Below are 26657 nucleotides of genomic sequence, written 5' to 3'. Positions count from 1 at the left end.
GTTATCAACTATTGTGAATCCAAAGAATAAGAAACTCTAAACCCACAAACTAGATAAAAACAACCCAAGAAAGCTAACTCAATGATTACCTAAACTAAGGAACCAAAGTTATTGGAAACTCAAACTTGTTGATTATAAAGAATCAATAACTAGAAGTATAAAGATAAATTGATACAAATCAGTTAGCATCACCATATGATCCATTAGAGTTACAAATTGGGCCTAGTACAAGGTTTAAAACTAAGAGAATCTAAAAGAAATTGATTGGGTTGATTCTAGATGTTTGGGTTAACAAATTGCAAATTTACCAGATTAGACCTTTGTGTACTATTTGGGCTATATTTGAAGTTACAAGTTGGATTTTTTTGTGATTCTAGTTGGGATGAGACCTTGACATCTCAAGATTTCTATTCATATTTAGTAGGCCCAGTATATCATCTAGGTGAGATAGAACAACATGTTTGAAATCAATATTGAAATCTGTCGGCAAACAAGGAAATTTGGAAAAAAGATTGTTTCTATATGATTTGTGGATTTTTACTAGGCAAAGATTTAATTACATGTTGAATCTTTATTTTTACAAGGATTTCTTAGTTTCCAACAACATAAATCAGACAATAACCTTTATTTTACAAGGATTTCTTATGCAACAATAATTTTTATTATTCAAGGACATTAGAGGCAGTTTTGGGCTTGTTTTTCTTAATGGAAAATATTACTCTAACAAGCATCACTTTTGATTTGATCATTGGATTGGACTAAAATTTTGCTAGAAGATTTTAAAGGCCTTGTTCCCTATATGGTTATTTTTCATAGCAATCAGCCATTGAAAAGGCCTTGCGATAAGATCCAGAAGCTATTGTGTGAGATTTATATTATTCCCATTATTGGTTTAGGATTATTTTTCCTATTTGTATTATTACTCTTTTATTATTTTTCTAGACATTTTTAGAGCATTTTTTTACCTAGTATAAATAGGGTTATTTAACTTGTATTTAGGTTCTTTTACAAAAATTAATTTTAAATAATATTTTATGTATCAGAGGTTTGCTTATACTTTAGGTTCTTCTTTGGAATTTTCTTGGATTTATCAAAGATCAGTTATCTTTGGAGTGTTTTTCCTTATACCTTTAGTTCTTGATTATTTATAATCAACGAGTTGGGGTTCTTTCATCCAATAGCTCCGGTATCTTGGTTTATGTAATTATTGTGTAGTGAAAAATCTTCAATCTAATTTTAGCTTTCTTGGGTTGTTTCTATTTTATTTGTAGGTAGGTTTCAAGGTTTTTACCCTATGGGTTCACATTATGAATGCCATAAAAACAACATTATTTGATAATTTATTGTCAGGAAACACATCTTTAAAATCATGCAATAAAGAAACAACCATAATAGGAATACAAATATCAAGTTCATTATTGTTAGAACAAAAAACGCTTTTGATCTCACTCTTCTTTGCATAAAAACCTAGATATAAAACATTGGCTCGTGTTTTACCTCCATTATTGATCAAAACTATTATTTTCCTCTCTCTCTCTCTCTCTCTCTCTCTCTCTCTCTCTCTCATAGTTTCCATCTTTTTCTCTCTAAACTCATGGCCTCACTTGTATTTTCACTCCTCTCGACCTCAATTTCTTTTTTTAACTTTAATTGGTCTTTGTAGATTTGTTTCAGTGATAATGGTACAAGTGCGATGAATTTCCCATCTTTTACAAGAGTACCTATTCCTAAACTCATAATTTGTTGCCTTCCTATCAAACTAACATGAACGCCCCAATTAAAAAAAAAGTGACTTGTATGTGTAGGAACCACGTCAAACAAAGCCTCATCAGAATACTTCCTAATTCAAAATGACATCAAAACCTATTTTGTAACATTTACCTCACTACATTCATTCGAATTTTAAAGCCTATAAAGTCTATAATGTTTAATATTGTTCAGATTCAAGAAACAGCTCTTGAGTATCTTTCTCTAAATTTTCTCTCTCCCTTGCGAGAGTTCCCTTCATGGCAGCTGCGTCTGTCTTAGTATTTTAGATGGGTTAGTTTATCTAGTTGTTTATTGTTTCATTTGTTATGCCATATAGCTAAATCAAAGAATAAGTCTTCATTACTTTGATTCACACAACAAGATTGTCCTTGTCAGCTTCCTCACTCTGTATCTACTTCTTCTCGTAGAACTAGGGCTCAAACTTGTACAAGCTCACTCGTCTTGCAGGATAAGACTCCTACCCTAACTGTGCCTCCCCCACGAGCCCTTGACCCTTATGGTTCTAGCTCTGAAGGGCTTTGCCCTAATGTGGCTTCTACTAGTCAAATTCCTCCAAGTGCTGCTCCTGATGGGTCGGGTCCTTCTAACTCGGACCCTGTTCTAGTTGAATCCTGTTCTGACGATCATGTCTTCGAGCCTAGTGATGGCCATGATTTTGAACATTGTAGCACTCTGCCCAGCCTCCGCTGGCACCGCGACCCTTGGTGGTTTCTGCCTCATTATGTGTTGCTTCACCAAGTGCTGAGAATCCTCAGGATTGTAACGAGGGCACTACTGGGGTAAGTGCTTCTCCTCGTGGTCCTCGTCGGGTTCTACAACCAGACCATGACGTGCATTCTCCAGCATCTTGTCCCTTGTTCGCTTATGATCTAGGGCACACTAAGGACATTTGGAAATTGTGTATTATTGGTTATGTTGTAGGTAAATTCCTTGGCTACATAGCTCTAAACAACCTCATTTCCAGTGTTTGGAAATGTTCTGCTAAGTTAATTATTTATGACTCCAGATGGTTGATATATACATTTCATTCTAGGCTGATAAGATTGTTGTTCTGTCTGGAGGCCCATACTCTATTTTTGGAAGGCCATTGGTCTTAAAATCTATGCCAGAATTCTTTGATTTTACAGCTACTGACATATCCATGATCCCGATTTGGGTGAGGTTTCCTAATCTCCCGCTTCAGTGTTGGTCTCCAACTTGTCTGTCCAAGATTGCAAGTGTTCTTGGCAAACTGATTTAGTGTGATCTCCTCATCTCCTTTATGTTCAGGCTCTCCTATGCCAAATTCCTCATTGAGGTGGATTTGCTCTCAACTTTGCCAACCACCATTAATATTGTGATGCCTAATGGAATGCCCCTACTGCAGTCTGTTGTCTATAAATCACTCCCTCAGTTCTGCAAGCATTGTCGTTTGCTTGGCCATGCTGAATCTTTCTGTAACAGGGTAGGGAGACACAAGAAAAGGAAGCATTCTCTATCCGACCCATTCCTGTGCAGGTGAGTCCAGCTGTTTCTGGTTTGGGCCCTCTACAGAGACAGCTGCAGTGGATCATTAGCATCTGCAGGATAATGGAATGCCTCAAGGTGAACCCAGTATGGATCCTATGTGTGTTAAGGTTACCGCAATGGTTGATAGTTGGGTGGAAGTCCAAGGAAGAAAGAAGGCCAAGCTTGCAGCTGGTGTTCCAGTTATAACCTCTTTGCCATCTCCAGTGTGTGCTTCTCCGGATATAGTGCATCATGATATAACTATGGTTGAGATCAAGGATGTTAATAAAGGTAGGAGACAATACATGACTCACAACAGAGTTGGGAAGTCTCTAGCTGCTGATACTGCTGCGATATTTACAGGCAGAGGTTCTGGGTTTAAGTTTGGAGTTGCTAGTAAGATTGTGGAGAGGCCTGAGGACTCGAATCCTCCTACTCCCTCATTATGATTGGTGAATAGGGGATTTTTTTCACTTTTGGTTGTTAGATGTTGGTGTTGGTTGCCTTCTTTTTAGGCTTGTTGTTAATGTTTTCCTTTTGTGCAGTGGTTTCCTATGATTTTGTTACCAGCTGTGCTGGATTGTATTTCTGATTGTGGTCTGTGTTGTAATTGGTTTCAACTGGTCATGTACTGAGTGCTATATTGGTGTTTAAGGTAGCCTGTTCCCTTTGTTTGTATATGTCTGTATATTCTAACTTGCTGGCTTCCAGCTTAGTTTCGTTTTGATCTATAAAATTTTTTACATTTGATCAAATATATATATATATATTGTTCAGATTCAATTTTCTAATAAGTGTAGTACTGGAAATATTAGCACAAATCTCACTATCTATAATCACACTTTATACCTTATTATTGATATGATATCTTGTATGGAAGATATTCTCCCTTTACTGCTCCACGTCATTTTCTTGATCTGAACATTAAGTGTACACCAAAGTACTAATGATTCACCATCAACCCGATACTCTACATCCCTATCACTATAATTCTCAAATTGTGGCATCTCATCATCTTCACATATGTCACTTTTGGATTCAATCTCTCTTTGATCTTGTAAAATTAAGGCTTGCTTTTCTAGACATTGCGAAGCTAAGTGTCCAACTTTTAAACACCTAAAACACTTAATATTATGGTTACGAGTAGGTTGGGTTTTCCTTTTACCTTTAGAATCAACAATGACTTCCTTTTTAACCTTGGAAGGTTTGGCTTTTATGTTAACACTAGGCTTTGGATAGGCAATCTTTTCTCTTCTATAATTCGATCTCTATGATTAAAAAAAAACCCAAATTACCTATTTGTCGTGTATTACTCTTATATTTTACTTGTCTTTCCACCTTCTTAGCCTTGTAAACCATATCTTCTCACTCAACATAATGTTGTAATTGAATAATATTGGCAATATCGTGATCCAGCCCATTCAAAAATCTCACCATTATAGTTTCCATATCCTCCAATACATTAACCCTAATCATGAAAATCTTCATCTTTGTATGATAATCCTATACTCTTAAACAGTTAAACCCATAAGTCAGACTTTGCAACCTCTGATATAACTCATAGTAATAGTGTCCTGAACAAATCTATTTCTCATAATTGCTTTTATCTCCTCCCAATTATCTATAGGTTTTTCACAATTTCTCCTCCTAACTAAAACAAGTTGTTCCCATCAAATTATAACATAATCAGTAACAACAAGTTTTACCTTTTTTCTCCTTTAAATAGTTGTGGCAATCGAAAATCAACTCAACCTTCTTCTCCCACTTTAAATAATAACCCTTAAGTTTTTATCCAAATCATCACGATACCCAAAACCTTGATGAAAACCACCAGCCTTTTGACTTTTGGGCTACAAAAATCTATTCACATGACTAACTGATGCATGATCATAATCCTTAGTTTTGTCATCTATATTCTCATCAGCAAGCTTATCAATAGGTGGAGTAATATGCCTTCATAGCCTTTTAACCTCGGGACCCCTATGATTTATCTCCTCTTGTAAACCAATTATTTTAGTCTCTTGCCTTTCTAATTTATATAAAAGATCTCCAAACCTCAAAACAATCCTCTTCAATTATTGTTACATAGCTATAAACCTAAAAGCCTAATTGTCCCTCTTCTTTGGCGGTGATGAATCATTTTTCATAGACATTGTCAAATTTAAAAAATCATGTTAGTAGCAAGAAAAATATATTCTCACTCACTTCCTTATGTATTTACACTCAAATAGATGTCAATTCGTTCTTGTTGCACTCAAATATGGCTTCTCATGATAATATACTCATCTTTTTATCTTTACCTCTCGTACTAACCTTTTCAGTTCTTTAAGGAACTAATCTCAAACAATCAAAGAAAAACAACTTAGCAATGAAATGCTTAGTATTTTAGACTCAATAATCATGAAATAAGAAAAAACTACAAAGAAAATAAATTACAAACACAAAAATGCTAAAGATTATGATTCATATACGAATGTGATACGAAGATGCGAAAACAAATGCATAAGTAAGAGAACTAATGTAATATTAGTCAATTAACCCAAAACTATCTTTAGAATACTAATATGACTGAATATGAAAGTAGCATATAAAGAAGAATTGTGTTGACACAAACTATCCCGATATGATTCATTTTGTAATTTCAGAATTATCCAAATCTAAGTATGTCTAAATAACATCAAAATTAAGATTTGACACTAAGAAACTAAAAACCCAAAGCATATCATATTGTATGTGTATATCTCTTAGTTTCTGAATTCAATCTTTTATAATTTCAAGCCTGCAATATTTTTTTATTTCACTTCTTTTTTTATATATATGTGTGTGTGCGCGCGCTATTGACTTTTTTCTTATAGTAACAAAATTCAAAGACTCTCTTTTATGTTACCGCAATCAAATTTGAAGAAATAATGAAAACAATGACAATTATGTTGAAATTTAAAAAATAGATTGATACAACATGATTATAGAGCTTTGCTCTGATACCAACTAATGTAAACCCGAATGACAAGAACTCTAGAACTAAAATGCAAGAAAGAACAAACCCAAGAAAGCTAATATCAAATTTGGATGATAAAAGTTCGACACAACGATTATCTAAACCGGGGTGCTAAAACTATTGGAATGAAAACCCTCACCTAATGATTATAAAGAATCATGAACGAGAAATATAAAAAAGACATCACCAAGATAGTTATTTTTTGATAAGTCAAAATTGTTCAATGAAGAACAAAAAAGTAAAATCAAAGTCTGTATAGAAAAATCTAAATATAAGCTAAATAAATATATTTATAATAGGTAAAAAGGTCCTAAACAAAGCTAGAAAAATAATAAAAGAGTTTTAAATAAAATAGAAAAAAGAATCCTAAATCAACTAGGAAACTAATACAAATCTCAACATTAGCTTCTAGATCTTATTGCAAGGCTTTCCCAATGCTCAATCTCTATGAAATGTTAAGCATAAATAAAACAAGGCCTCTAGAATCTTCTAGCAAAGTTTCAGCCTAATCCAACAATCGAATTAAAAGTTATGCTTGTTAGCATAAAATTATGCACTAGAAGAAATAAGACCAAAACCATCTCTAGTGTCCTTGAATGAAGAAAACCTTTCCAAATAAGCTTGACACTGCCCTTAGTTTTCTTGTAGGATATGGACTACTTGTTAACTTTATTTCCATATTAGATAAAAATTGTTAAGTTGTCAAACTTATCCAATATGAACTTCTTTGCTACGATAAATGTTTCTACACATAATAAACACTCCTAAACTAATATGAAATCAATAAAACACATGAAAATGTTTAATTAATCAAGGCTACCACATGCTCCATTTGGACAACCCACCAGAAATAATTAGGCCCATGTTACAGTATCAACCCTTTTTTAATATAGATTAAATTGATTAAACTCTAATGATCACTTGTTGTAACCTCATTGAAATTCATTTTAGCTAAAATACTTTGAATAAACCTATTAAAATTCACTTTGAATTTCTTTGCTCTTCATCGTGTAATTGATCTAATTGACATTTCTAATTAATCATTTGATATTGTGATTGTGTTATAAACTAATCCACATCAAATTAATTCAAACTCTTTAACTCTATGAATTATTGAAAAGATATATACCAAAAGTTGCCTAGAGTGGGATGGGATGTCTATCCAAAGTATTATCGGATTAGAAAATCCAGCATAAGAATTTTCCTAACTTTTCTTATCCAAGCAAGGCACAATTACATAAGAAATAAGAAACTAGCCCCCATTTTCAAATCAAATAAATGGTTATCACAACATATCTTATTTTCTCTCGTTACATGCTTACAAATCACAACTTTTCCTACCTGTTTTTCTATGTTTTGCAACCTAGCAAGCAAAGTGATTTAGGTTAGAAAGAGAGAATATTTATGAATGGCATGTGGGAAAGTATTAGATGGCCAACCCTCTGCTTCTTGTGGCCACCACGGCATCAACATATCTTTTTTTTTGTGTGCGTGTATTAGATGGTTTTGCACACAACCATTCAACCACAAAAGATATTGAGAGAAACTTCTGCTTTGCAATTTGCAACATTCTTCACGTCTTGTTGGGTTCCCTTTTTTGTTTTTTTCCTTTCGTTGGTTAGATTCATCTCAAGGAACCTCCCACCTAATTATCCCAATGTCAATTGCCAAGGAAGATTTGTGAATTGTGCAATGATCTCATTACTCATGAGAAAGGGGAGCAGAAATAAATAAAACTGGGCAGGCCATCCTGCCAAACTATGATTTTTCGTTTACAAAATTTACGCTTTCCTGAGCATATCTTCCATAGACAAGACGAAAATATGAACAAAATACTGCCAACTTCATTAAAATTGTGTAAGGCCATGGAGAAGGAAATACATTAAACAAACCCAGTGGCATTAACCCCTCATCTAGGTCCTCTGTTGTGAGGCCTGACAATTTTCTGTCTCTCCCTACACCTTTTTTTGTTTTTTTTTTCCAGATTATGGCACTTCACAGACCCTTTTACCTTTCTGCAAGCTACCAACTACCAGTCACTCGTATTTCCTCTCGGAACCTTGTGCCATTCTCTAACTAAAGAAAGCCTCTTTAGCAGCAATTGATTTCCTTCGTATGCACTCTTGATATTTTCCAGCAAGTGAATCAAAGAGAATACCAGCACCAACACCAACAACTAAATCTATGGTATAGTGACCCCTAGTACCAAGAAGCCTAATAACTTGCAGAACATTAAGCACATCAAATGTCCAAGCCAATTCCCACCTCTGCATTCTTCTCATATCCAATGATGCAATCACAGACCCTGCAACATGGCCTGAGAAAAACAAGAAAAACGATACATTACCCACTGGAAAGTCCGCCCCTGACCCCAAAAATTCCTGGTAAGAAATGAACCCAAAAACATGACTCGTTAGTGGCACTCCATAAAGAAACAACAGAACAAAAACAATTGAATAATTTGTTTGAGACAGATAAGAAAAGACACCTATATTAATAGAGACAAAATTCGTAGATGGTCGATCACATAGTTGTTAAAGTCGCTCGTCAATAATCCAAATACTACTAGCTAGAGATTAAGGGGGAGAGAGAGAGAGAAGGAACTCATGTTAAGACGAACCTCTGGCAATGGAAGCTGAGTGGAGTAACCCAGAATCCCACGGCAAGTGAACATAAATAACGCAGAGATTGTTGCTCTAGGTCTGCCTTCAACTAGCCACGTCCATAGGATATATGTTGTTTGCATACCCACAAATACCTGATCATGCACACACAACAAGGTGTTTATTTACTAGAGAATGTAAATACCAGACCCTCCTCGTCTATCCTCTCCTCAAATTATATTAGACTACAAAGGCTGCTTTAAAACTTGACCTAGGATTGATTTCTTATAGTGTATCGTAATAGTTATTTTTTAAAGTGATTTCAATTGAAAATATATCAAAATTATTATTTTTATTTTTTAAAAAAATTATTTTTCACATTATAACATAAAATTGATATAAAAACACTAAAAAAAATCAGATTTCTTTTTTTTTTTAAGAAAATTCACCTAAGAATAGGAATGGTATCAATGATGCTTTTGGCGTTTGTAGTCGTGCATTTCCAAACAGGCCTTTAGAATAATCCGCTGCAATTATATCCACAGTTAAGCTACCCCTACGCCTACAACCACATATTAACTTCTAAAGCAAAATTCAACCTGGGATGCCCTTCTTGCCAAAAAACGAAGGTAAAATCTATTGATTACAAGAATTATTCCTTGCATATGCTTACAAATTAATTATCAAATCTTTTAAAAAAATCAAAATCAACCATGGCTAAATACCACGAACGCATCCTTCACAAATCTGACCCAGGGAAAAGAATACCAGAAACACATTAATCCCCATTGATTACAAGTTTTACATGCATTGATGGCGTACCGTATTAAGAGCAGCGAGTAAAGTATTGAGCTCCGGCCACGAGTACAGCAATCCGTGAAGGAGGTGCGTGGCAACAAATCCCAAGTCAAACGGAGGCGATGATGCTGGCACCATGGGGAGCGTGTACTCCACGGCCATGAAAAACAACAACCCAAATCCAAAAAAGCACGGAAGCCAATGATGCTTAGCCACATTGACCATATCATGCACCGTCCATTTCAAAAAGAACGGGTCAACAGCATAGAAACCGTTACTAACTCCATCGGTCATAATGCCAACAATTTTCTTTTCCTCCTCCTCCTCCATGTTGAAGCCGCCGTCAACGTTGATCTGTTTACGCTTATAAGGGGTGGGAATCGTGGCGGTGATAGTTGCGGTGGTGGTTGTTTTCATGACTAGGGTATTGGAAAGGAAATGGTGATGAGTGATGCTGTGTGGGTGTGTGCGTGTCTGTGGAGGGAGGAGTAAATAGTAAGAAAAGAAAGAAGCGAGACGGTGATTGCGGAGATTACGAGGAAATTTTGGCGGGTGGGAAAGTTGTAATATTTATATGGGTCTCAGGGAACGTTTGGTAAGTCCAATATCCGCTTGAAATGGAATGATTAGGAATTTATTAATCTCATTTTTATTTTTATATTTCAAAAAAAAATTTAAAAATATTTTATTTTATTTTATTTTTTTCTTACCTTCGAATTAATATTTTTTTAAAATTGTTAAAATCACGATTTTGACACGATTTGAAAAATACAAAATAAACTTAGATCGTAAAAACGGATTGTAAAATCATAAAATCATAAGGAATTTTGAAATACATTAAAAAAATTCATGTTTCAAATAAAAATTAATAAATAGTTCAAGCACCTTAAAATACATGCTTCAAATAAAAATTCATACATAATTAAAGCATATTAAAATACATGATTTAAATAAAAATTTAAATAATTCAAAATTAAATACTTTTTTTTCTTCAATACCGCTTGCTATTATAGTACCTTATATTTTTTATACAATCATGATGAAAAAATAATTTGCTTAGCCAAGTAATTTTTGCTTTTTACACTAAACTTTACTTTTTACACTAAACTGACATGTAATTGAGTTTTAAGTTTTGATTATATAGAAGATAAAATAATTTTTTTATTTATTTTACATGTAAAAATCTATTTCATATTAATTTTAATCGACATATATTTTTTTAAATTTATTCTTTTTAAAATTGTAAATAAAAATGTTTTTTTTTATACGGATAAAACTGATACTAAAATTGAAATTCTAATTCAGCAACTAGTTAATTTATCTCTGCAATAAATTATCTCTGTAATAATCCTCAACAGATATAAGACTTCACCTGAAAAACAACTCTTTTTATTTCATCATCTTGTACTGGAGCCAGCAATGATTCATTTTGTGCAGCTGAAACACACGGCTGAATACAGTCTAGCAAAGGTGATTCTGAGTCAGGACTTTTGTCGAACAGTTGGAGAAAATACCCCAACACAACCTTGTTCATCCCCTTCTTCTCATTAAACACCTCACCCGCATCATTAATCAGCGCAATCAACCTCTTGCACTTTCTTCAACTAGAAGCCATCTCATGAAAATACTCTGTATTCAAATCACCCTCCTTCAACCATAGTTGCTTTGCTCGCTGCCTCCAATATGCCTCCTCTTGAGCTAGGAGAGTTGCTAATAGATCGCGACATCTAGCATAAGCCAAAATTGAATTCTCACCATCAAATTGTCTTTGTGAAAGTTAAACACTGAAAGTCTGAAAGAACGTGATTTTGCAATTTTTGCTTTTGTTATGTAACAACAATAGGCCAAATGCCAATAGTCGCTGGACACCTGTAATAGCAATGTCAATTTTATCTTCTGCGATGCAATCGTTAAATCACGATTTTACACGATTTCACTTGATTTTAACGTTTTGATCCGATTTCATCTATTTTCAAGTTTTATGAATGATTTAGCATGCTAAACCTACATTGACTCGTAAAATTATACAATTTTACGAGTCAAATCGTGATTTTAACAAACTTGATTTTTTTTGGTGTTTTAGATCATTTTGATGCGGTGATATCAAAAATAATTTTTAAAAAATAAAACAACATTATTTTGATACATTTCTAAGTAAAAAGTACTTTGAAAGCAACCGCAACCACACTTCCAAACAAGCATTGATACAGTCCGCGTGGTGGGTGGAAGAAGTATTTTTAGTATTTTTAATTTTTTTAAAAAAACTCAATCTCATGAACATTTATAAATACATTAGCATGAATGAATATATAAATTACAGATTTTTTTATAGTTAATTAATGTAATCTGAAATGTCAATATTAATAGAACTTCATCGATATCATTAGCTATCTAAAATCCAAACCTAAATAGTTAATCAAAATCATCTCAACCTATCATTCGTAATGATCCCCTTTTATTTTTTTCTTCTTAACATCATATACATAGACGACTAAGTTCAAAGCACTAACATTACAAACAATTTAAAATAATAGAAAATAGAAAGCATAGGTGTTAGACACCTATTTGCTATAAAAGCTTGATTGATAGTCTCGGGCTACTGTTTGGATCCTATGGCTCCCCTTGCATCAACAAGTATACCATGTTATTACTCACGAGCGTTTATTTATTCTAAATCCAAAATCTATGTAAATTTTTCTTTAATCATCTCATTTATTATTACCATTTTTTTCTTAAATTTACATTTCATATTCCCATTCAAATATTGTTTTGTGTTTCATTCATAATTAACATTATATAGTTCAGTTTAAGGTGTGGTTTAATCCCTCGAAAAGCTAAGACATAGGGTTATAAGTCCATTGAGGGAGAAGAACCTAGTTCTACTCTTAAAGCCTTCAAAGCTACTTGTTATCGAGAAGATGACTAACTGTCTAGTAGGGTTTGTCTTGACCCCCTCTTGATTATTAGTCCATAGCTGGAGTTCTAAAACTTCAAATTAAGCAATGTCAACTTTTTTTAATAACTAACATCTAAGACTACAATTTCTATCAAGAGACATAGTCCAAATTCTCCCATTTGCATGCTCGAATTTCTTTTGAAAGACCAAGAGATGAATCTATCCAGTTTCGTAGACAAATTCCGTAACATTCACACATTATCAATTTAACTTATCATTTTTCAAAATCAATTCCTTGCTATGTTAAATACACTATAATGTTGCCAAAGGCACATTTAAGAACTAGTTTAACAAATTTATTATCATTTTGCAACTTATTACAATTGTAGACAATTCTTCTAATTTCATTAACTTATCAATTAACACTCTTCTTAGCTCTCTCTAACACATTCATTGTTATTCCTTCATGCATTCTCATCATTTTAATTCATATGAACACATATCATCAAGCTAAGGATTCAAATAAAATACCATTCCTTTTATTACATCAATGGCCAACCACACACTTAGCAAGAGACTACTAATTTTCCTTTTAAAATTACTTGCTATTTCAACCCATTTCAATCTTATTATATGTCACAAATATCACTTTAATTCAATTTCTCATTTCCCCCAAAATTCATCATGAATCTAACCTCAATTTGATGAAAAATCAATTGAAACTTAACAAATATTGCAAGAACTTGTTAAATGGATGTTGGAACACCTTACCAAGAAGTAATCAAGGTTTTAAGTGCTAACAAATCAAGAATTCCCATATATTTTTCCTTATTTGCTGCTACTGCCTTTTCCCTCTCACTCTATCCCTAAATTTTTCTTTCAAGAACATTTTAAATCTAAGTGATTTGGTTGTTTAAATCCTTTAGTATCATTAACTCTCTTCTAATTCATATTTTGAACCTTTTTTATTTTTAAGGTATTTTCACATTTCTATATTTAAAATTTTATTCGCTAACTATTTTCTTTTAATTTCAAAGGTCCATATCCATTCCCTTATCGCAAGTATCAAATTCTCAGTTTTTGTATTTTATTTGCTTAATTTTCCTATACACTTTCTTTATAATTTTATGGAATTCTTGAGTTGTACAATGTGTATATTTCTTAATCAAACATTTATAAGAAATTATTTCAGATCAATTTTTATATCCTTACCATTTATATATACATGTTTCATTTATCAAAATTTACATATTATTCATTTTATTTCCTTTACTCAATTTAAAACATTTCTTTAATTGTATGCCAAATTTATACTCGGGGTTTACATCTTTATTGTAAATTGTGTCATGCCATTCTATAATTTGAGAGTTGTTAGTAACATGAACGACTCTCAAGCTATTGATATTATTTAAGATTATTTTTTAAATTATATTATTTTTTTTTATGAAATATATTATTTTTTTTAAAATGCTAAATTCCTAAAAATAATTCTTGAAAAGATTAGCACGAGTAGACTAATCAATGAAAATATTTTCATATTCATACCTTTATAATTTTTAGTATGCTTTGTCAAATAGCTAGACCATCTTTAAAAAATAAACTAACAACAACTATTCAATCGAGTCATTGTTAATTAGGAAAACAATTGAAGTTGTAGTGTCGCAGCATTACTCTCTCAAAAATAAGAGGGATGGCTTCTAATTCGGAAAATACTTTAAAAAGGATTTAATTAAGAATCTCCGGAAACATTTGGAATCAAATTGATAAAATTTATAGGTTTAGGATTGAATTGAGAATGAGTATGTAGGATTGGTACTAAATTAAGCATAGAAACATTAATATCCTCCTTGAACAAAATTTTCAGGCAGCAGTTGAAAAAGGCCCCACAAGTGTGATTTGAAAATTGAAACAGCACAAAAGCGAAGAAAAATTCTTTAACACGCTCTCTGTCTCTGCTAACCAAAACCCATCAGAAAATAATTAATTAAAAAGGAAAATGTCTGCTTTGAGTGTTGCATCAATTCGTTTACTCAATCAGAATCTTGGCTTCTTTTCTCTGTTTTTCTCTTACGCTCGCTGACTACAGCAAACAAACTACCACAAGAAAAGAAAGAAAGAAGCTAGAGAGAGAGACAAATTACAGAACTTTAAAGGTTAGAACAAAAAAACAGAGAGAAGATATAGTGATATATAGAGAGAAATAAGAAGTGGGTTTTGGTTGGTGAAGGTGGATATGGCCTTTGCTTCTATGCTTTGTTGTGTAAAGAATTCGGATCGGTAGGTTTTTCCTCAGCTATTCATAAAGGAACTTTTTTGATTATTTGATTGCTATTTTCTTTCTTCGATTTTTAGTTCCTTTGATTTTTTTGTTGTTTATGGTTTCTGGATATTGCTATAGTTCTGCTTGTTTTGGTAAATAAAATTGGGAATTTACATGGGTTTTGAGTTTTGGATTTGGCCGTATTTCGAGATTATTTTTCTTTCTTGATGTTAGAAATAGTGTTTTTATTTGCTTCACGGTTTTGAAATATAGGGTAGAAATTAAAACTGAGGTAAATGGGTTTAAGGGTCTAGATGTTGAAATCAATTTTTAGTGTTTTCTTGGGTAGCTTTGTAAATGATGGGAGGGATACCACTATTTCATTGGATTTTAAATGGGGTATTTTCAAGATATCTTGGTACTTTCTGAATTTCTTAAGGGATTTTTGTCTACTTGCTGAAATAAGGTGATGAAGAGTAACGGCATTGAGTTTGCATGCTAATAAAAAACGATCAGTTAATATGAGTTTGTGATTGATTTTATAGTAAAGAGCGAGGAAAGAAGCAGCTGACATGGCGAATCTTCTCCTTGAAGGAATTACACTCAGCCACCAACAACTTCAATTATGATAACAAGCTGGGAGAAGGGGGATTTGGCAGTGTTTATTGGGGTCAGCTTTGGGATGGATCACAGGTAATAGTTTAATTTTCAGCTTCCTTGTTCCGCCCCTCCATTTTTGTTTAACCATTTTGCTCTTATGTCCATTATTGAAAGGTATATAGTAGTTCATCACATGCAATAAATCTATATAGCAACTTCATTGAGCTGCTTTTGTTTTTTATTTAACTTCAAAGTCTATTTAGAGCAAAAGAAAAAAAGATGCAAACTAAAGGCTGTTGTCATCGTTCCAGTTTTTATATGCATTTGAACCTCAGTTAATTGCTCAAGATTGTTGAGGTTCAGATTTTGTCACTATTTTTGGACAATATGTCAATTGATAGTTTGATATTATCTATTTTAGCTTGATTCTCTGTGTCCTATTTTTATACTGGATCCAAATCATATCTTTTTATGAAGATTGCATAAGCAGGTCCATTTGGTGTGCCTATGTGAGTGGATGTTCATATCTAGCACGGACAGTGTCGAGGTTCATGACATTAGAGGACAAGATTTGGAAATCATAACTGATTGAAATAACAAATCACAGATATTTAAGTTTTGGTTCAGCAATTAAGAATTTCTTTATCAATTTAAGGAATTTCTTTTTGAACTAATTGCTTTTGAGAAATTGTGCTAATAAAGAGCAATAACAAATGGGTTGGGAGAGAGGGGGCAGATTGAGAGTTCTGTCTTCTGTGTAGTATGACAAGTAGGATGTTCTTATGATTACTGAATTGTCACTGTACTAGTGTTACTAATACTATTCCTGCAAGGGGAGAAGGGTGCTTGTATTGGGGGGGGGGGGGGGGGTTCTTGCAACTGTCATTAGCACCAAGGTTTTATTAGGATGTAGTTGAACTTATCCGATGTTTTTTTTCCCACTTCATGGCAATTTGTTGTCCTTCAATTATTTTACTTAGCACATTTTACAGAATAAGTGGCCCTTAGATTATTTTACTAAGTGCATTTTTCTTAGTGCAACTATGGTGGAAGTGAAACTAAAAATATGTGGACGGTTTGGTATTTTGGGGCAGGGCATGTTGTGTACAATTGCTTAACCATGATTTAAAGCCAACTACCTCCTCAAGGCAAACCAACAGATATATTTGGGTAATGTTTTTAACATATCCAAAGGACATAAAAAGTAACTCAGAATTTGGAGCCTTAAGTAATTTTATATGATTCCAACGAGTTTCCAAAGAATTAATGTTGTATTACAGAAATGTGAGCTTTATGGTTAAGGTTCTCTTTCTTTTAATTGGACAGTGAAGAAAATTTTTAGTTATAGCAGGAATGCTAACAGAGGCCATTACTTGGGGTAGTACTAAGTCTAGAACTTGCAGCTGCTAGGATACATGTTTAAGCATTGAGAGTAGTCACTTCATGCCAAGACATCAAAAGATGGGACTATCTCTCAATTTTCCCTCCCAAATCACCACTTAAGAATTTTAGAATATTTCTTTAAATTGTTGAGACTTCCTTGGAATAAAGTGGTTATACATTCTCTTTCAAAGGACTATTTATAAAGGAAATTTTGTGAAGTGGATCGATGTTATGTTTTACATTCAGTAAAACCTGCTTTTCTGATATGTTTCTTATGTGTGGTATTGCATTTCACAACTTGATTGACTTGGGTCATCAAGTTATGATCTTGTTGATCTTCTTATGATAACTTTCTACTAACTAGTAATTCATACGCCTTTTGGAAGAGCAATTAAGGTGTGTTCAACAAATCACTTAAAAAGCTAGAAGACTGCCATCTGTAGTCTTCATTAGCTTTATATGCAAGTGTCTTGCAGAAATTTAGCTGTCATTATAAGAATTTCTACTTTTAGCAACCAATTATATTCAATAGCTGGGTTGGAGGCTCATATGTTTCTTGCTTGATTTTTATGTTATCCTATGCAAAGAAATGCATTATTCTAATGCTCTATTTTCTGTACAGTGACATAAATCTTATGAATTTTCTTTTCTTTTTTATGTTTTTTTTGCATTGGAGATCCACTGGCTTCGGGGATATAGCAGAGAGTAGGTGTTCCTCATCCCTACATCTCTTTGCCCACTCTTGTTAGGATTTAAACTTGGGACTCTAATATGGAATTCCCAAGTTTTAATTTCTAGACTGTCCCATTAGAGACACCTTCAGTGATGTGAATCTAGAAGGTAAGAATTGTAGAACTCACAATCAAGATAGAAAACAATCCAAGAAAGCTAAAATCAAATTACGATAAAAAAACTCGATACGATGATTACATGAACCAAGGCATCGAAGTTATTAGATGAAAAAGACCTCAACCTTGTGATTATAATGAATCATGAATTGGAGGTATAGGAAGAGCATCCAAAACCACCTCTCCTTGTCCGTCTTTTGCATAGATCACATTAGTCAAGGCTTGATCACCCCTTGTCCAATCTTGAAGCTTGAATTGCCCTAAATATCTTGAAGTTGCCAATTGAAAACCTCTCTAATCATTTTGGCCCTTGACCCAATCGACATCTCTCATGAATCTTTTTGTGGTGCATGTTGGTTCTCATCAATACTACTCCTCAAAAGGATTCGATCTCAAATCATCACCTACATCAAACAGAGGATGATTAGAAACATTAAAAATAGCACGAACACCATAGTCACCTGAAAGATCCACCTTGTATGTGTTGTCGTTGATTTGTTCAAGAACTTGGAATGAACATCTCCTTTATACTGCAACTTAGATCTCTTATAGGTTGGAAATTTTTCCTCCTTGTATGCACCCAAACCAAATCATCACTAGGAAAACCATTAATCTTTGAAAAATCCTGAAGAATTCACTGAAAACCAAGAATATGAGCAAACTTGGACGCACAATATTATTTTTGAATAATAAGCAATCACCCAAAATAAAAATAAAATTACAAGCTAAATAGCCTTATTTATACTATGTAAAACATCATGAACAATGTTGGAAAAATAATAAAAAAGTTCTAAATAAAAAAAGAAAAGAATCCTAAACCAACTAGGAAAATAATGCAATTCTCGCACAATAGCTTCTCAGCTTTATCACAAACCCTTTTCAGTGTCCGATTGCTATAAAATTTTGACTTTATAGGGAATAAGGCCTTTAGAATTTATTTGAAAAAATTTCAGTCTGATCCAACGATGGGATAAAGAGTTATGCTTATAAGTATAAAAATGTGCATTAGAAAAAATAAGCCTAAAACTGCCTCATGGAATAATGACTGTGAGTTATTCTTCAAGTTCATTGGTTATTTCACATTTATTTTCTAGTGAAAGAATTTCAGAATAATCACAAATCTTAAAACCTATCTCCTTTTTTGCATTGCAATCTTCAACTTCATAAACATCACTGTTACTCTCCTTCTGAAGTTCATGTTTGATTTTCGTTTTATCCTCCGGTGAATGATCTAGGTTTTAACATGAAATTGTTGTTGTATCAATAGTTTTCTCCGAACTCTTTGACATTCTCTTTTCCAACAAGTCATAAGAACCCAACAAGTTTTTAGCCTTACCACTTTTAGTTTTAAAATTTGACATCTTTGAATCACCATCTGATTGTTTTGTATCTTTTTGATGTTGGTCTGTAGCTTCTAATTCATCAAGTGGTTTATTTGTTATTTTTTAATAAGCATTGTAAGTTGATCATTCTTGCTTGCCTTGACGTATCTCACACAAGTTTTTTTATCGTCAACATTCATGGCTTGGAGCCTCAGTTTCTCTTGCCTCCTTGCATTAGGAACCTTTTAGGATTGTCTCTCTTGCAAATTAGTAAGTTTTGCTTCATTTCTGTCCAAGCCGTCACAAATCCCAAAATCTCTTCCTACTCTTTTATGGCTGAAATTTTCATGTTGTTGAAATCCCCCATCTCCACGGTTTTTAGGCTATTGAAATCTATCACTTTGGCTAAATGATGCATGCTCAAGGTCTTTGGCTTCTTCATCTTCATTCTCGTCAACAATCTCATCTAAATGTGGGGTAGCGCATCTTTCTGGTCTTTTGACATTAGAACCTCGTCGGAATGATTCCTCTCGCAAACTAGCAATCGCGGTCTCTTGTCTTTCCTTTCTATCCTACACCTCACCAAACATTACATTCATCCTCTCAAATTGCTGCTGCATAGCCGGTAACATGAACGAGTCCTTCTCCTTAGTAGGTGATGATCTGTCTTTGGAAGACATTGTCGAAATCTGAAATCTCATGTTAGTAGTAACAAAATATATTCTCACACACTCCCTCATCTTCTTACACTTAATAAGATGTAACTCCACTCATGTTTCACTTAAATTCTGGCTTTTCATAATAATATGCTCACCTTTTTGCCTTTTACCTCTTATGCTTCTCTTCAGTTCTTTAGGGAACTAATAAAAAAATAACCAAAACTCTCAGTCTTGTAACATCCAACTAAAGTTTTGAAGACACTAACAATCAAGAAAATGAAAACAAAGATGAATTACGAAAAAAAAAAAAAACGATAGAGAAAATGAAAACAAAAACGAATACAACAACTAACACAAAAATGAATACTAAAACGAAATTGAATTCAAGAAAGACTATATAACCTGAAACCACATTAGACTTTTAACTAACCTGAAATTAATAGCAACACACAAACAAAATCTATGGATGATGCACACTGATTCAGTAGACACTAATTCACAATTTTCGCAAATAATCCAAACCCAAAGTATACTCAAATAACCCGGAATCAATATCAAACTAACAATAACCACAATCTGAAATGGATTAAAGTGTTTTTCTTAAGTCTGAAATTCATTTTTTTTTTTGTAAACTCAAGTTGCGGTAGAATAAACAACTTGTGATTTAATCTTCTTTTTTTTTTACTATGCTGATTTGGCAATAGCCTTTTTTAATAGAAACTTTTTTTTTAGTTTCTCTCTCTTTTATATAATATTGCTGCAAAAATCAAAACTAAAAAACAATGAACAAACAATGCAGAAAATTTAAAGATAGATAGAATTTGATTTTAGAGCCTTGCTCTGATACTAATTGATGTGAACTCAGAGAGTAAAATCAAGAGAGAAAACAACCCAAAAAACTAAAATTATATTACGATAAAAAACACGGCACAATAATTACCTGAATCAAGGCACTAGAGTTATAGGATGAAAAAGACCTTAACCCAATGATTATAATGAATTATAAATTGGAAGTATAGGAAGAACCAAGGTTGTCAATACCGTTTCGGCAGGTGTTTTGTTTTTTCAATTGGAATGGAATGTTTCGATTTCAGAGCGTTTCGACGTGTCGTTTCGGGATTGTACTGTTCATCTATATATATATTCAAGATAAATTAATTATAAATTATGCATTACAAAGTACAAACACAATGTCAAGCAAACATAATTTTAAAATTTAAAATATTTCTAAATAGTCAAGATTAAATAGAACTTTAACTTAAAGTCTTAAAGTAATTCAACTTAAACAAAATACCAAAATATTATGAAAGTAAAATGTTTTAACACAAAAGAAACATAAATCAAACATCATCTCCATCATTAACATAGAAATAAGGATCTTGATCTTGTGGTGGTATGTAGGGAAAGTCATCAACTAGACATTCCAATAGTTGATCATTTCCACCAAGCTCATTCTCTTCATCAAAACATGTCTCTTCATCCTCTAAAGTCAAATTAGACAAAGGTGCTTCTATAGTCTCCCAACTTATATCATCTCCATTAAGAAGGCTAGGTTCTTCACAAATCCATTCATTCAATAGATCAATGTTATCGAGGCTAATGAGATCTAAAGCATCCCTTGTTTTGCTCAAATTCCTACAAAAAAACAACATGAATATAAACCACATATATATTAGTGATAAATTTAATTTTAAAAAATTAATATCATTGTTAATGAAAATAGTAATAATCATTTTCAATATTATTATTAATATGATAATATCAATATTTTACCTCTGTTGAATCCTTAAATTATAACGAACAAATACTAGATCACTCAATCTCTTGTGCTCTAGCCTATTGTGCCTTTTAGAATGAATGAATTCAAATATACTCCAATTTCTTTCACACCCAGTTGCACTACAACATTGACTAAGAATTCGAATTGCAAACTTTTGAAGTTCTTGAGTATCATTGCCAAATTGCTCCCACCATGCAACTAGATAAGACAAAAGTTTAATAAATCAGATATTATAAATACAAAACAATATTATATTTAAAAAACAAAATGTTATTACCTGGATTTAACTTTTCTCTTTGACGAATAGCTAGAGGCATGCCAAAATCACCAGATGCTTTCTTATACTCCTCAAGTTGGCCACTAATTACATCTTGAGTGTCACAATCAGGGACCAATCTAGTAATTGTGCTAAGCAAACCTCGAGTAACCTCCTTTTGTTTTGAAAAAGAAGGCCTAAAATAGATTCCAGGATTAAGAAAACAACCTGCTGCATGTAATGGACTATGAAGTTGCTTATCCCATCTAGCATCAATTACCCGAATATATGGTCCATATTGAGATACTCTATTTTTCAACCTTGTCTTGATGGCTTCTTTTGCTTTATCCATTGCCTCATATAAATAACCCATTGATGGTTTTTCTTCACTATCTGCTAACCGAAGAACTCGCACTAAAGGCTCACTAACTTTGACTATATGTTCACATCGAGGCCAAAAGTCTTTATCTTGTAAAATTATGGCAGTTATTTCCTTTCCAACTTTACTTTTACCATGACTTGATTCTACCTATTTCATGCAAGTAAACATTTGTCGAAGCTCTTTCTTAAACTTAAGTAAACATTGGATGCTTAAAAAATGGGTAGCAAACCTTGTAATGCCAGGACGACATAGATCATTTCCATCAGTAAAGTTTTTCCTCATCAAAGCTAAAACCCATGCATGATTATATATAAATTTGGTTATGTTTCTTGCCTTCTTAATGGTTTCATCAATCATCGGAAAATATCTTGGATCAGAAATATTTTCTAACATCAAATCAATGCAATGAGCAGCACAAGGAGACCAAAAGAAAGTGCCATACCTTTGTTGTAAAGCCTTCCCAGCAGCCTTGAATGCAGCCTCATTATCACTAACAAATTGGACAATATTTTCTTGCCCCACTTCTTTGACAACTTCATCAAACATTTCAAGCAATGTCTCTTTATCTTTTCGAAGACCCGAAGTGTCAACCGACTTCAAGAATATGGTACCTCTTGGAGAATAAGCAAGAAAATTCACAATTGGTACATTCCTTCTATTTGACCACCCATCTGCCATAATGGAGCATCCATAAAGTTTCCAATCAGCCTTGATTTCAAAGAGGTATTCATGGACATCATGAACTACATCTTTCAAAACTGGTCCCCTTAAATCATGATATGATGGTCCTTTAAAACCAGGTCCCATTGATGCTATGGCGTCTATCATTGGTTGATAATAGTATGATTTAGCACCATTAAATGGTACATTAACATCATACCACCATCTTGCCATGACCTTCCTTGCATTATGTTCCTTCTCTTTAGAAGCCATTGCACTTTTAATGCTAGGTTGTGAACTTGGGGTAGTTCGTGGAATGAATGAAGTCATCTTTTTTCTATTTGCACTTGTGCCTTGCGTTGTCAATCTCTTATTTGCTTTTGAACCGATATCACTTAAAGTAGGATTTGCACTACCACCCTCTTCGACTTCATCATTGGAAAGTGATTGAGAATTTCCAATATCAGTTCTAAGTCTCTTTCTTTTCTCTTTCTCCATTGTTAAGTCCTCTATCAACTGCTTCATTTGCCATTTCACATCTAGAGGAACCTTTTTACAAGCTTCAACTTGGCCCTTAATACCAGCAAGGTGATACTTCAGACGAGTAATACCACCACCATCGATCCTTTTGCTACAATGAACACATATACTTGAGTTCTTTGCACCAACAACCACTTGCCCATGAGCCCATGCTGGATCATCTGATCTTGCTGGAGCTGAAGCCATAGAAGAACCACCACTTGATGAGTTTTCAGCCATGTAATTTGATCTGAAAAAAAAAAAAAAAACACAATTAATTTCAGCTATTACAATTTACATCAACGTGATTTTTAAAGTAAAATGGATGGTAATAATACCAATAACTTAAAATGAAAAAAATGACATTTCTCAAGATACCATGTTGATTTACAAATATTATTTGTTGGCTTCACACTTTAAATTTATTATTTGATACATTCGGTTTCATATAATAATTATGTATCCTTCTTTATAATTAATCCGGCCATGGTCAAGTTACTTATATTATTAACTACCAAACCTAGCAACCTAGCAATTAATCCGGTTATTTGGTTTGTATAGGCTTGTGCACATAATACAGATCAAACATCAAAGTAGGATTCAATTTCAGATAAAGCTTCAAAGTTCAAACTAGCTAGCCAAGCCCGGTGAAGTAATAAAATGATAAATACAATACAAAGTTGCAACTTACAAACCCAACAGTAAGATTATATACAAAGAAAAAGATTACATGTGTTTTCCATTTCAGAATTAAATTAGATACAAAGAAAGACCAAATTAAATACAAAATTTGGTATTAAGTTAGGAGGGGGTATCTAGTGGGATATTGTTACTCTGCCTGCATATGATTTTAGAAAAATGATAAAGTTTATACAATAGTCGGTGAGATATCCATTGTTTTCCGTAGATCAATATCATATTGTATAGATTCGTTGAACAATCCATTCAAAGAAGTTGGTTTTCTATGCTAAAATATTTTTCAGATGGCATATCCTTCTCTTTTATCTAACGTCATATTCCACACCACCTAAGTCCTAAACAATGGATTCATTGTAGTAAGCCATCTCTTAATTTGATTTATCAAAAAAAAAAAAAAAACTTTTAATGTAGAAATCAAAGCTATTTATCATAAAAGACAACTTTCTAAAGTGTTTTGTCCTTTGAATTTATGGCGAGCCTGAGACTATTAACGTTCCAGCAGTGTAAGTTAACAGAACTAAGTTCATGCGTTTTCCATTCCCAATTTGAACTTGAAGAGAGAAAAAAGATTGCACCTTAGCTCTGCAGAGACAATTATTTGAGAAGGGAACGGATGGCCACAAAGCGAGGTTTGATGAGTCTTCTGGTTCTTTGCCAGGTTGCAGGGGGACTCCTTCTCTTTTTTGTTGATTGAGCCGCTTCGGTCGGGAAGTCAGGTTGCAGCAGTGCAGTTACTGCAGTATGCAAGAGCAAGACAGCAACAGAGAAGAGGAAAGATTGGAGGGGGAGTTCGTGAAACTGAAAGACAAGATGCCGATTGTAATTGTTTTGGTTGGGAACTTGAGTCTGCGAGGAGGAAGAGAAATTAGGGATTTGGTTTAGTTTACTTTAGACTTTAGAGAAAAAAGAGCGTGGGTGTACTGTGCAGTTAATGAAAATGAACTGGGTTTAATTTTGAGTCTTTGACTTTGACTCGGTGGCTTTAACCCGAAACGGAACACATGGAATTTGGCCGGAACGTTCCGGCTGAAATTTGACCGGAATTTCCGGATCAGGCCGAGATTTTAAGCGAGGTAAAACTTGTTCCGTTTTGTTTCGTTTTTTTAACTGGTACAAGACGTTCCGGGCATTCCGGCCGAAACGGAACGGAATTAACAACTCTGGGAAGAACATCCAAAACTGCCTCTCCTTGTCCAACTTTTGCATGGATCACCCCTTGTTGAAATCTTAAAGCTTGAATTGCTCTAAATATCTTGAATTCGTTCATTGAAAGCCTTTTTAATTTTCTTAGCCCTTGATCCAATCAGCATATGTAATGAATCTTTTTGTTGTGCTTGTTGATTCTCATCATTCTGATTGTTTATGTGCCTCTATGCCTCGTTATAGACTTTCCCATAAATTAGATCCAATTCTGAAACAGAGATTAATGCAGATTGCAGTTAAAAGGTTAAAGGTCTGGAGCAACAAAGGAGATATGGAATTTTCTGTTGAGGTGGAGATATTAGCACGTGTTAGGCACAAGAATCTGCTGAGCCTACGCGGTTATTGTGCTGAAGGGCAAGAGCGCCTGATTGTATATGACTACATGCCAAATTTGAGCTTGCTCTCTCACCTTCACGGGCAGCACTCTGCAGAATGTCTTCTTGACTGGAAGAGACGGATGAATATTGCGATAGGATCTGCTGCGGGAATCACGTAAGTATATCAAACTCAACTCCTTCCTATGCTGTCCCGCTGACATATAGCTAACTTCATTGTTTGATTCTTCAAGTTATCTTCACCACCATGCAACCCCCCATATCATCCACAGAGACATCAAAGCTAGCAATGTGTTGCTAGATTCAGATTTCCAGGCACAGGTTGCTGATTTTGGATTTGCAAAGCTTATCCCTGATGGTGCAACACATGTAACAACAAGAGTTAAAGGTACACTTGGCTACCTTGCCCCTGAATATGCTATGCTTGGGAAAGCATCAGAGAGCTGTGATGTATACAGCTTTGGCATTCTCTTGCTAGAGCTTGCTACTGGCAAGAGACCACTTGAGAAGATGAGTCCCACAGTTAAAAGAACAATTACAGATTGGGCTCTGCCATTGGCTTGTGAGAGGAAGTTCAGTGAACTGGCAGATCCCAAGCTGAATGGGAAGTATGACGAGGAAGAGTTGAGAAGGGTTGTCTTTGTCTCTCTTGTTTGTACTCACACTCAGCCGGAGAGAAGACCCACAATGCTTGATGTGGTAGAGCTGCTGAAGGGAGAGTCCAAGGAGAAATTATCCGAACTAGAAAATGATGAAATGTTCAAGGCCCCTCAGGCCGCTGATTTCGATGATGAAGAAATATCGATTGCCGAAAACAGCTCAGACTTCATCTCGGAGGAGAAGGACGTGAACAGGGAAGTGAAAGAGATTGTACAGGAAAATACTCATAATAGCTGAAGTATTTGCACATGTAAAATTTGGTTTGAGCCGAGTTTCTAGTTGAACACAAGTAGCACTGACAATCATTTATTAGAGTTGTCAGGAATGACGCTACTAGCTGTTGTGAAAGCATTGTTTTATGACTACCGAAATTGTTGTGCTTGTATCCTCGAGTACACCAAGCGGCCTTGGTGTCTGTCTTTGGTATCTGTCTGGTAAGTGTGCCCAGATTTTTTGTTTTAGATGTGGTGGAGCTGATGCATTCCTCTCGTTGTGTATTTTATTCAAATTTGTTCGAGATGAAAGTGCGTTTATTGAA

The 26657-nt window shown here is 33.9% G+C and overlaps 2 protein-coding genes across 3 annotated transcripts; one reads left to right on the top strand and one right to left on the bottom strand.

Annotated features, from left to right (window-relative positions):
* Positions 1 to 8080: 8080 nt before the first annotated feature.
* Positions 8081 to 10480, bottom strand: LOC7473027 (phosphatidylcholine:diacylglycerol cholinephosphotransferase 1). 2 transcript variants are annotated; one of them, XM_024608188.2, is made up of 3 exons: positions 9682 to 10480; positions 8877 to 9014; positions 8081 to 8573 (listed from the first exon to the last, which is right to left on the bottom strand). In XM_024608188.2, the coding sequence occupies exons 1-3, from the start codon at positions 10072 to 10074 to the stop codon at positions 8553 to 8555; spliced, it is 552 nt and encodes a 183-aa protein (XP_024463956.1). In that variant the 5' UTR covers positions 10075 to 10480; the 3' UTR covers positions 8081 to 8552. The 2 variants fall into 2 exon arrangements, with proteins under 2 accessions (XP_024463956.1, XP_002299689.2); XM_002299653.4 differs by having other exon boundaries at positions 8081 to 8637; positions 9682 to 10453.
* Positions 10481 to 14440: 3960 nt separating this feature from the next.
* Positions 14441 to 26657, top strand: LOC7473028 (PTI1-like tyrosine-protein kinase At3g15890). Its single transcript, XM_024590291.1, has 4 exons — positions 14441 to 14830; positions 15359 to 15506; positions 25354 to 25616; positions 25693 to 26657. Exons 1-4 carry the CDS (start codon positions 14787 to 14789, stop codon positions 26354 to 26356), a joined length of 1119 nt encoding a protein of 372 aa, XP_024446059.1. The 5' UTR covers positions 14441 to 14786; the 3' UTR covers positions 26357 to 26657.

This window comes from Populus trichocarpa, chromosome 1 (genome assembly GCF_000002775.5).
Source record: "Populus trichocarpa isolate Nisqually-1 chromosome 1, P.trichocarpa_v4.1, whole genome shotgun sequence".
Taxonomy (NCBI): domain Eukaryota; kingdom Viridiplantae; phylum Streptophyta; class Magnoliopsida; order Malpighiales; family Salicaceae; genus Populus; species Populus trichocarpa.
Note: the sequence above shows the minus strand (reverse complement) of the source record. Positions and strands in the feature narration are given on the sequence as shown.